This window comes from Oncorhynchus tshawytscha, linkage group LG22, assembly GCF_018296145.1.
Source record: "Oncorhynchus tshawytscha isolate Ot180627B linkage group LG22, Otsh_v2.0, whole genome shotgun sequence".
NCBI classification, from domain to species: Eukaryota; Metazoa; Chordata; class Actinopteri; order Salmoniformes; family Salmonidae; genus Oncorhynchus; species Oncorhynchus tshawytscha.
In genome coordinates this window covers 40,282,149-40,293,218 of record NC_056450.1, presented here as the reverse complement: position 1 = coordinate 40,293,218, position 11,070 = coordinate 40,282,149, and the positions used below count along the sequence as shown (strand labels likewise).

The 11,070-nt window shown below is 44.0% G+C and overlaps 1 protein-coding gene across 4 annotated transcripts in view; it reads left to right on the top strand.

Annotated features, from left to right (window-relative positions):
• The window catches only part of LOC112259083 (S-adenosylhomocysteine hydrolase-like protein 1), a 44,213-nt gene that overhangs the window by 16,754 nt on the left and 16,389 nt on the right, over nucleotides 1–11,070 (top strand). For all 4 annotated transcript variants that reach the window (XM_042304230.1, XM_042304229.1, XM_042304226.1 and 1 more), the window contains exons 2-3: nucleotides 8,580–8,694; nucleotides 8,956–9,099. In XM_042304230.1, coding sequence (XP_042160164.1) covers nucleotides 8,580–8,694; nucleotides 8,956–9,099 — 259 coding nt within the window. The remainder of the gene's footprint in view (nucleotides 1–8,579; nucleotides 8,695–8,955; nucleotides 9,100–11,070) is intronic.

Here is an 11,070-nt window from a genome sequence, read left to right as displayed (position 1 = left end):
TACAAATCATTTTCTAGACCTCAGCTGAATCTGGTAATGAATGGCAGTTGAACAAGTGGAGGAGACTAAATTACTTGGCGTCACCTTAGATTGTAAACTGTCATGGTAAAAACATATAGATTCAATGGTTGTAAAGATGAGGAGAGGTCTGTCTGTAATAAAGAGATGGGGAGAGGTCTGTCTGTAATAAAGAGATGGGGAGAGGTCTGTCTGTAATAAAGAGATGAGGAGAGGTCTAGTCATTATAAAGAGATGCTCTGATCTTTTGACACTGTAAAAAGTTTAGTTTGTCTTCTCTTGATTATTGTCCAGTCAAGTGGTCTAGTGCTGAAAGGAAAGTCCTAGTTAAGCTGCAGCTGGCCCAAAACAGAGCGGCACGTCTTGCTCTTCATTGTAATCAGAGGGCTGATTATAAATACTATGCAGCCAGTCTCTCTTGGCTAAGAGTTGAGGAGTGACTGACTACATCACTTCTTCTTTTTATAAGATACATTCATGTGTTGAAAATTCCAAATTGTTTGCATAGTCAACTTACACACACCTCTGTCACACACACTTACCCCACCAGACATGCCACCAGGGGTCTTTTCACAGTCCCCAAATCCAGATCAAATCCAAGAAAGCGTACAGTATTATATAGACCCAACTTCCTTCCATCTCATATTGCTGAAAGGAACAGCAAACCTGGTTTAAAAAAAACAGATAAAGCAACACCTCACAACGCCTCTCCCCTATTTGACCTACATAGTTTGTGTGTATGTACTGACATGTAGGATACGTCTTTTTAAAAATATATGTAGTTCTGTCCTTGAGCTGTTCTTGTCTATTAGTGTTCTGTATTATGTCATGTTTTGTGTTCTGTTACCCCAGGAAGAGTAGCTGCTGCTTTCGCAAATGGCTAATGAGGATCCTAATAAAATTCCAAAACAATTTCCCAATGCCATTGGAGTAAAAGAAAATAGGAAATGCCCTTAAATGGATAACTTTTTGCAAATCAATAAGTTATCCACGTTGATTCAAAGTCATCATATTCATTTTTGGGGTTGAAATGACGTTGAAACAACTTTGATTCAACCAGTTTTGGCCCAGTGGGTAGCTTCTACTCTTCAAACTACTAACTAGGTATATAGCTAACTAACCAACTCTGCTACTGACTAGGTGTATAACTAACTAACTCTACATATCAGGCCATCTTTAAGACAGTTCCTGTCATGGTTGTAAGTGTCAACGCATGACATTTGTTTCTGTGTTTTGGGTTAGGTCTCTATAAAATATTGTCACTAACAATACTGGTTTTGACTTGTGTACCTTTTAATTATTTTTTTGTCAATATAAAGTATGGATGACCATGCAATGACTACGTGTGCTTATCATATGTGAATGAAACCAATAATAGCCAAGTCACTGTTGTTAGTCTGCCTCCTTGTTGTCTGTGAGCTATCCCTTGCGTGTTGTGTCAACACGTCTGCTCCACACGTGTCGTTTTCAGTCCAAACACAACCTATGGACATCTAAAATATAGCAACAGAACATCCAGGAAGCTGACAATGCAGGAATGGATGGCCAGGGAGGTTGTCCTTGTAACAGTATTTAAAAAAAAAATTAACCTTTATTTTACTAGGCAAGTCAGTTAAAGAACAAATTCTTATTTTCAATGACGGCCTAGGAACAGTGGGTTAACTGCCTGTTCAGGGGCAGAACGACAGATTTTGTACCTTGTCAGCTCAGGGATTTGAACTTGCAACCTTTGGGTTACTAGTCCAACGCTCTAACCACTAGGCTACCCTGCCGTACTGTTTCTGTCCCTCTCCTCGTCCCATACCTGGGCTCGAACCAGGGTCCCTCTGCACACGTCAACAACTGACACCCTCAAAGCATCGTTACCCATTGCAGAGCAAGGGAAACAACTACTTCAAGGTTTCGGAGCGAGTGACATCACCGATTTGAAACGCTATTAGCGCGCACCACGGCTAATTAGCTAGCCGTTTCACATGGTTATGTCCTTCTCTTCACGTTGTGTTGAGTTGCATGAGTTAAATGAAGAAGGAATGTCTGCAACTCTTGCAGAGGGACCAATCTATAGACATCACACAGACACACACACACATTCACACACACACACTCACACACACACACACACACACGCAGGCACGTACACACACAGATACAGACACTGGTGGACACTGGACACTGTGGCGCTGTGGAAGTGTCATTGAGGGATGAGGACACTGGACATTGTGGCCCTGTGGAAGTGTCATTGAGGAGTGAGGACACTGGACATTGTGGCCCTATGGAAGTGTCATTGAGGAGTGAGGACACTGGACATTGTGGCCCAGTGGAAGTGTCAGTGAGGAGTGAGAACACTGGACATTGTGGCCCTGTGGAAGTGTCATTGAGAGGTGAGGACACTGTCTGTTAATGAAACCTAATGATGTGAAATGACCACAGGGAAACAGAGCTATGATATGGATACATCACTGGTACATTATTGTCTTAAGGCTGAGTTATTAGCTGGCCAGGGACGATGCTCTGTTTCTGACCTTGTGCTGCACCCAGTCTGTCGTGTTTGTGTGTGTGGGTGTGGTGTCAGGTTGGGGTATCGTGACAACAACTAAAATAAGAGGCTATACACACAAGTGGACAATACAGATCTATTCTGTTACTGGGGTCTACTTTGGGTCCGGTAAAGTAGTCCCTGTTTATTATCCTGGTGCAACCAGCCTGATCGCTAGATATCATACTTCTCTTTTTCTGAGGATATCAGTGGGGACGTCACTACAAGGTAAATCAGTGGGGACGTCACTACAAGGTAAATCGGTCTGTTCTCACTACAAGGTAAATCGGTGGGGACGTCACTACAAGGTAAATCACTCTGTTCTCACTCTCTAAGCTTTCACAGGTCGCTCACAGAGCTGTACCTCCAACACCATGGCTGTCTCAGTTGCCCTCATTGACCCAGTTAAAACTCTCCCTTAATCTCTTTAATGTCCAACACCTGTGTTTCTTTCAGGATGAGCGTTGTTCAATCTGCACACACTGATCTGTGTGTGTGTGTGGTGTGTGTGTGTGTGTGTGTACTTCCAAGAAGAAGCGTGTTAGTCCAGACTGATCTCGTAACAGCAAAACAGAGCATCTCTACATAGTAGTTAGAGGATTAATCAAATATAGTTATTTTCTAATCCACTCAATTTTGTATTCATTTAATATATTTTACCTTTATTTAACTAGGCAAGTCAGTTAAGAACAAATTCTTATTTTCAATGACAGCCTAGGAACAGTGGGTTAACTGCCTTGTTCAGGGGCAGAACGACAGATTTGTACCTTGTCAGCTCAGGGATTCAGACATGCAATATTTCAGTTACTAGCCCAATGCTCTAACCACTAGGCTACCCTGCCACCTCTACACTCTAACCACTAGGCTACCTGCCACCCCTACACTCTAACCACTAGGCTACCTGCCACCCCTACACTCTAACCACTAGGCTACCTGCCACCCCTACACTCTAACCACCAGGCTACCTGCCACCCCTACACTCTAACCACTAGGCTACCCGCCACCCCTACACTCTAACCACTAGGCTACCTGCCACCCCTACACTCTAACCACTAGGCTACCTGCCACCCCTACACTCTAACCACTAGGCTACCTGCCACCCCTACACTCTAACCACTAGGCTACCATGCCACCTCTACACTCTAACCACTAGGCTACTTGCCACCCCTACACTCTAACCACTAGGCTACCCTGCCACCCCAATGGGGTTGGTTTACCATTCACTTTGATAACAACTTTATATACACTGGCTCCAGGTCATCTATAAGTCTTTGCTAGGTAAAGCTCCGCCTTATCTCAGCTCACTGGTCACCATAACAACACCCACCCGTAGCACGCGCTCCTGCAGGTATATTTCACTGGTCAAAGCCAACACCTGCTTTGGTCGCCTTTCCTTCCAGTTCTCTGCTGCCAATGACTGGAACAAATTGCAAAAATAGCTGAAGTTGGAGACATATCTCCCTCACTAACTTTAAGTATCAGCTATCTGAGCAGCTTACCGATCGCTGCAGCTGTACGTAGTCCATCTGTTATTTACTTTTTTGCTCTTTTGCACACCAGTATCTCTACTTGCACATCATCTGCTCATCTATCACCCCAGTGTTCATTTGCTAAACTGTAATTGTGGACTTTCTTTTTTAAGTGTGGACTTTCTTTCACACAATACACATTTTCATTGCTTGCTAGTAAATAAATAAATAAATTGGTGTTTAAAAAAAGAAGTTGGATGTGTCTGACCTATTCATTAATTATTCAACAGCAGTCGACAAGGTTGTGCTCTGAGGCCTATAATGTGCTAACGTTGTGTCAAATGGACAATGCACCAATCTTATCCAACCTGGTATGGTATAATTTGATACCGTATCTCTTCTTAATTTATAGACTAATCGGTGCTGATTAGGACTGGTCCTGGTCGATATGCTGCCCCAGGAAAGATGTATTTTTTTGCCACCCTCCTATCCCCACGAAGTAGACTAGTAGCCTAGGCTATACAATGGCGGCCCACAATGCACTTTGATGAATGCTCATGTGGTAGCCTACCGTCAGGAAATGTACTGTTAATCCCTGTTATTTGGTTATATACATTTGATGTGAAGTATGTCAGGTTTAGGAACATGTTATATAGGTACTGTAGGTAAAGAATCTAGAGCAAGAAACCACATTTCTGGACAGCTACCCTCCTGTAGGTTTACTCTCCAACCCTGTTTCTGGACAGCTACCCTCCTGTAGGTTTACTCTCTGTTCCTGAAGAGATACCCTCCTGTAGGTTTACTCTCCAACCCTGTTTCTGGACAGCTACCCTCCTGTAGGTTTACTCTCCAACCCTGTTTCTGGACAGCTACCCTCCTGTAGGTTTACTCTCCAACCCTGTTTCTGGACAGCTACCCTCCTGTAGGTTTACTCTCCAACCCTGTTTCTGGACAGCTACCCTCCTGTAGGTTTACTCTCTAACCCTGTTTCTGGACAGCTAACCTCCTGTAGGCTTACTCTCCAACCCTGTTTCTGGACAGCTACCCTCCTGTAGGCTTACTCTCCAACCCTGTTTCTGGACAGCTACCCACCTGTAGGCTTACTCTCCAACCCTGTTTCTGGACAGCTACCCTCCTGTAGGTTTACTCTCCAACCCTGTTTCTGGACAGAAAAATAAAAAGTAGGTGGGTGTGGGTTCTCCTGTAGTTTATGTAGGTTTGCTACTTGCTTGCTAAGAGGAGCTACTTCGCTCCTGTAGTCCTCCGCAAGCTAGCAGTTGCTACATTGAAAGTCAGTGTGTACCCCAGTAGCCGGACGCTGCTCTGGTCTGCTGGAAGTTTCCACAGCCGACTGGCCGGTGCTCGGCAGAAGGGGTCTCCCCCTTCCCTGGAGAATGGAGCTGTTCTCGACCAAACCAACCAGCCATGGAGGTACGTCACTCACCGCGGAAGTCGAAGAAGGCATCCTTTGGCAACGGGGGTCTCCATGGAGATGTTGAGCATGGAATTGACACAGACCAGAAACAGCTGTGCCACCCTGGATCCAGAGGTTCCGGCACCTTCTTCCTTGGTGGCTTCCCAATCAAGATCAGATCTGGAGGTACCTGCTTCTTCGTCCTCGGTTCTGTCTCCCTCTCCGGTGGCTTTTACCTCTGGTTCAAATCCTCGGAGCTCACCAGACCGTGAGGCTGCCTGATAGACCAGCCCATTCAACATCACCAGCTGTCATCATAGGCTGCTCTATGGTGAGAAACATCTCAGTCCCCAAGGCAAAAACCCTGTTCTACCCAGGAGCACAAGTACAGAACATAACATGGCTGCTTTCGACTGTTCCACGACAGGCGCCGGGAGATGACACTGTCGTAGTCCATGTGGGGTCAAATTCCATCAGAAGAGCTAGCTCGGAACATTTGAAAATGGAATTTAAAGAAGTGATTTTAGCATTAAAAGACAAAAAAAAACGGCCAATAATTCCAGGTCCAGTACCATCGTTGGGCCGCAGATTACACATCTGACTAAAATACTACTGTAGCTCTGCTGGAGTCACTTTTATAGATAACTTTGACACCTTCTGGAAACAGAAGATACTCTACAGGAATGACGGAGTCCATACAAAATCATCTTGGCTCCTGGACTCTGTCCACGTATTTCAAGGCTGCGTTGAAACAATGACTGGTAAATGATCCAAGACCAGCTCAGTTAATCCCTACCACTGTGACAATGAGTCGTCATAATGCTGCATCAAATGTACATGATCTTAGGGGCATTGGCAAACACAATGTAAGTCATTTAATTTATGAATCCCCAATCATGTATCTCTGAAACTCACTTAGATAATACATTTGAAGATACAGTGGTAGCAATTCATGGTTCTAACATCGACCGAAAAGACAGAAATGCCAACGGAGGCAGTGTTGCGGTCTATATTCAGAACCACATTCCTGTAAAGCTTAAGAGATTATCTAATGTTAAATACTGTTGAAGTCATATGGCTACAGGTTCATCTGCCTCACCTAAAACCCATTCTGGTGGGAAGCTGCTATAGACCACCAAGTGTTAACAGTCAGTATCTGGATAATATGTGTGAAATGCTTGATAATGTATGTGACATCAACAGAGAAGTATATATTCTGGGTGATTTAAAATAAATATTGTCTGGCTTTCATCCAGCTGCCCACTAAAGAGAGAGCTTCAAACTGTAACCAGTGCCTGCAGCCTGGTTCAGGTTATCAGTCAACCTACCAGGGTATTTACTAACAGTACAGGAATGACATCATCAACATGTATTGATCACATCTTTACTAACGCTGCAGAAATGTGCTTTAAAGCAGTATCCAAATCCATTGAATGTAGTGATCACAATACAGTAGCCATATCTAGGAAAACCACAGTTACAAAAGCTGGGCCTAATATAGTGTATAAGAGGTCATACAAGAAGTGTTGTAGTGATTCATATGTTGATGATGTGAAGAGTATTTGCTGGTCTGTGGCGTGTAATGAGGAGCAATCAGACGGTGCACTTGACCGTCTGCTACCCTCCTGTAGGTTTTCACTCCAACCCTGTTCCTGGAGAACTACTGTCCTGTAGGTTTTTACTCCAACCCTGTTCCTGGAGAACTACTGTCCTGTAGGTTTTCACTCCAACCCTGTTCCTGGAGAACTACTGTCCTGTAGGTTTTCACTCCAACCCTGTTCCTGGAGATCTACTGTCCTGTAGGTTTTCACTCCAACCCTGTTCCTGGAGAACTACTGTCCTGTAGGTTTTCACTCCAACCCTGTTCCTGGAGAACTACTGTCCTGTAGGTTTTCACTCCAACCCTGTTCCTGGAGATCTACTGTCCTGTAGGTTTTCACTCCAACCCTGTTCCTGGAGAACTACTGTCCTGTAGGTTTTCACTCCAACCCTGTTCCTGGAGAACTACTGTCCTGTAATCCAAATATTATAGCAGATCTCTATAGAACTCCATAGATCTGGTCCCCTCCTCATTAAACACTGTAACATATCTACATAAATGTCCATAGTTGGAAATTCAATGTCACTGACTGTATATCTGACTCACTACAGGCTCACTGACTATCTCGTGACTGTATATCTGACTCACCACAGGCTCTCTGACTGTATATCTGACTCACTACAGGCTCACTGACTATCTCGTGACTGTATATCTGACTCACCACAGGCTCTCTGACTGTATATCTGACTCACTACAGGCTCACTGACTGTATGTCTGACTCACTACAGGCTCACTGACTGTATATCTGACTCACCACAGGCTCTCTGACTGTATATCTGACTCACTACAGGCTCTCTGACTGTATATCTGACTCACTACAGGCTCACTGACTGTATCTCTGACTGTATATCTGACTCACTACAGGCTCACCGACTGGATCTCTGACTCACCACAGGCTCTCTGACTGTATATCTGACTGTATATCTGACTCACCACAGGCTCTCTGACTGTATATCTGACTCACCACAGGCTCACTGACTGTATCTCTGACTCAACACAGGCTCTCTGACTGTATCTCTGACTCACTACAGGCTCACTGACTGTATCTCTGACTCAACACAGGCTCTCTGACTGTATCTCTGACTCACTACAGGCTCACTGACTGTATCTCTGACTCACTACAGGCTCACTGACTGTATCTCCGACTCAACACAGGCTCTCTGACTGTATCTCTGACTCACTACAGGCTCACTGACTGTATCTCTGACTCACCACAGGCTCACTGACTGTATATCTGACTCACTACAGGCTCACTGACTGTATATCTGACTTACCACAGGCTCTCTGACTGTATATCTGACTTACCACAGGCTCACTGACTGTATATCTGACTCACCACAGGCTCTCTGACTGTGTCTCTGACTCACTACAGTCTCACTGACTGTATCTCTGACTCATTACAGGCTCACTGACTGTATCTCTGACTCATTACAGGCTCACTGACTGTATCTCTGACTCACCCCATCTCACTGAATAAAGTTTACACCATAATGTAAGCAGGTGGGTAACTCATACCCCCCCCCCCCTCTTCTTCTTCTTCAGATCCAGTTTGCTAACGCGGAGGATAAACAGGAGTTTCAGAAGTACCCCACTAAGGCTGGCCGGCGCTCCCTCTCTCGCTCCATCTCCCAGTCCTCCACAGATAGCTACAGCTCAGGTAGAACACACACACACACACGCACACACACACACACACACACGGTACACAGCAATAGGTGCTGGTGATTAACAAGGTAGCAAAAGTCCTCAGTGGAGGATCATACATCTGTTATTAGCTGACAATCCTTCTATTATTCAACTGATGTAAAAGACCACGTCAAGCTACTACACTGCCTGCTATAGACTGGTAGACCAGAAATCACTTCCTTATGTGTCTCTGACTCTTTGTTCTCCCCCCCTCCACCAACACAATGTCCAGCTGCATCCTACTCAGACAGCTCAGATGACGAGACCTCTCCTCGGGACAAGGCCCAGGCCAACTCCAAGGGCAGCAGCGACTTCTGCGTTAAGAACGTCAAACAGGCAGAGTTCGGCAGACGGGAGATCGAGATCGCAGAACAAGGTGTGGAATTACCACTGTCTGGCATCTATTTTCAGGCATCCACTGTCTTTGCATCCACTTTCTGGCATCCACTGTCTTTGCGCACACTTTCAGTCATCGTTCTGATAGCAACTATGGTAGATTAGCAATCAGGCCAGCCTAGTACAGCTTATATTGGCTGGGCTCATTATTGTGAAAATGATAAGTGTAAGTGCTGATTCAGGATCAGTGGGTTAGAGGCTGCAGAGAGTGCTTAGAGCTGCCATGCACCCCGCCGAGGACCGTCTCCGCATCAGTAATAAGAAGATACAGCATACAAATCAAACTTTATTAGTCACATGCGCTGAATACAACAAGTGTAGAACCTTACCGTGAAATGTTTACTTACAAATCCCTTAACCAACAGTGCAGTTTTAAGAAGAGCTAAGAAAATATTTACCAAATAAACAAAAGTTAAAACATAATAAAAATTGAAAAAGTGACACAATAACATAACAATAGCGAGACTATATACAGGTGGTACCGGTACTGAGTCAGTGTGTGGGAGTACAGGTTAGAGGTAATGTGTACATGTAGGTAGGGGTGAAGTGACTATGCATAGATAATAAACAGTGAGTAGCAGCAGTGTACAAAACAAATGGGGGGGGTGTCAATGTAATAGTCTGGTGCTCCATGTGATTAATTGTTCAGCAGTCTTATGGCTTGGGGGGTAGAAGCTGTTAAGGAACTTTTTGGTCCTAGACCCTAGACAGATCAAACAGCAGTGTTCTCTTTCTGCTGTGCTGACGTTGTTTGACTTAATGATTTGCTGTGGAAGTCATGGGAGTTCTACTAAGCTGACATTTGTATTTGTTTTAAGATGGTCATACCAAGGATCATTTAGCCTTTTGATTCTGAATTTGAGGGCCTCTGTAGGTATCAAAGAAATCTAGACAAAAAATAGACAGTATCTCTCTCTGGTTTTATAGACAGTAACTCTCTCTCTGGTTATATAGACAGTTTCTCTCTGGTTGTATAGACAGTATCCCTCTCTGGTTGTATAGACAGTATATCTCTCTGGTTGTATAAATAGTATCTCTCTGGTTGTATAGACAGTATCCCTCTCTGGTTTTATAGACAGTATCTCTCTCTGGTTGTATAGACAGTATCTCTCACTGGTTGTATAGACAGTATATCTCTCTGGTTGTATAGACAGTATCCCTCTCTGGTTGTATAGACAGTATCCCTCTCTGGTTTTATAGACAGTATCTCTCTCTGGTTGTATAGACAGTATCCCTCTCTGGTTGTATAGACAGTATATCTCTCTGGTTGTATAAACAGTATCTCTCTCTGGTTGTATAAATAGTATCTCTCTGGTTGTATAGACAGTATCCCTCTCTGGTTTTATAGACAGTATCCCTCTCTGGTTTTATAGACAGTATCTCTCTCTGGTTGTATAAACAGTATCTCTCTCTGGTTGTATAGACAGTATCTCTCTCTGGTTGTATAGACAGTATCTCTCACTGGTTGAATAGACAGTATCTCTCTGGTTGTAGAGACCGTAGTCCTCTGGTTGTATAGACAGTATATCTCTCTGGTTGTATAAACAGTATCTCTCTCTGGTTGTATAGACAGTATCCCTCTCTGGTTTTATAGACAGTATCTCTCTCTGGTTGTATAAACAGTATCTCTCTCTGGTTGTATAAACAGTATCTCTCTCTGGTTGTATAGACAGTATCTCTCTCTGGTTGTATAGACAGTATCTCTCTCTGGTTGTATAGACAGTATCTCTCTGGTTGTAGAGACCGTAGTCCTCTGATTTTATAGACAGTATCTCTCTGGTCGTATAGACAGTATCTCTCTCTGGTTGTATAGACAGTATCTCTCTCTGGTTGTATAAACAGTATCTCTCTCTGGTTTTATAGACAGTATCCCTCTCTGGTTGTATAGACAGTATCCCTCTCTGGTTGTATAAACAGTATCTCTCTCTGGTTGTATAAATAGTATCTCTCT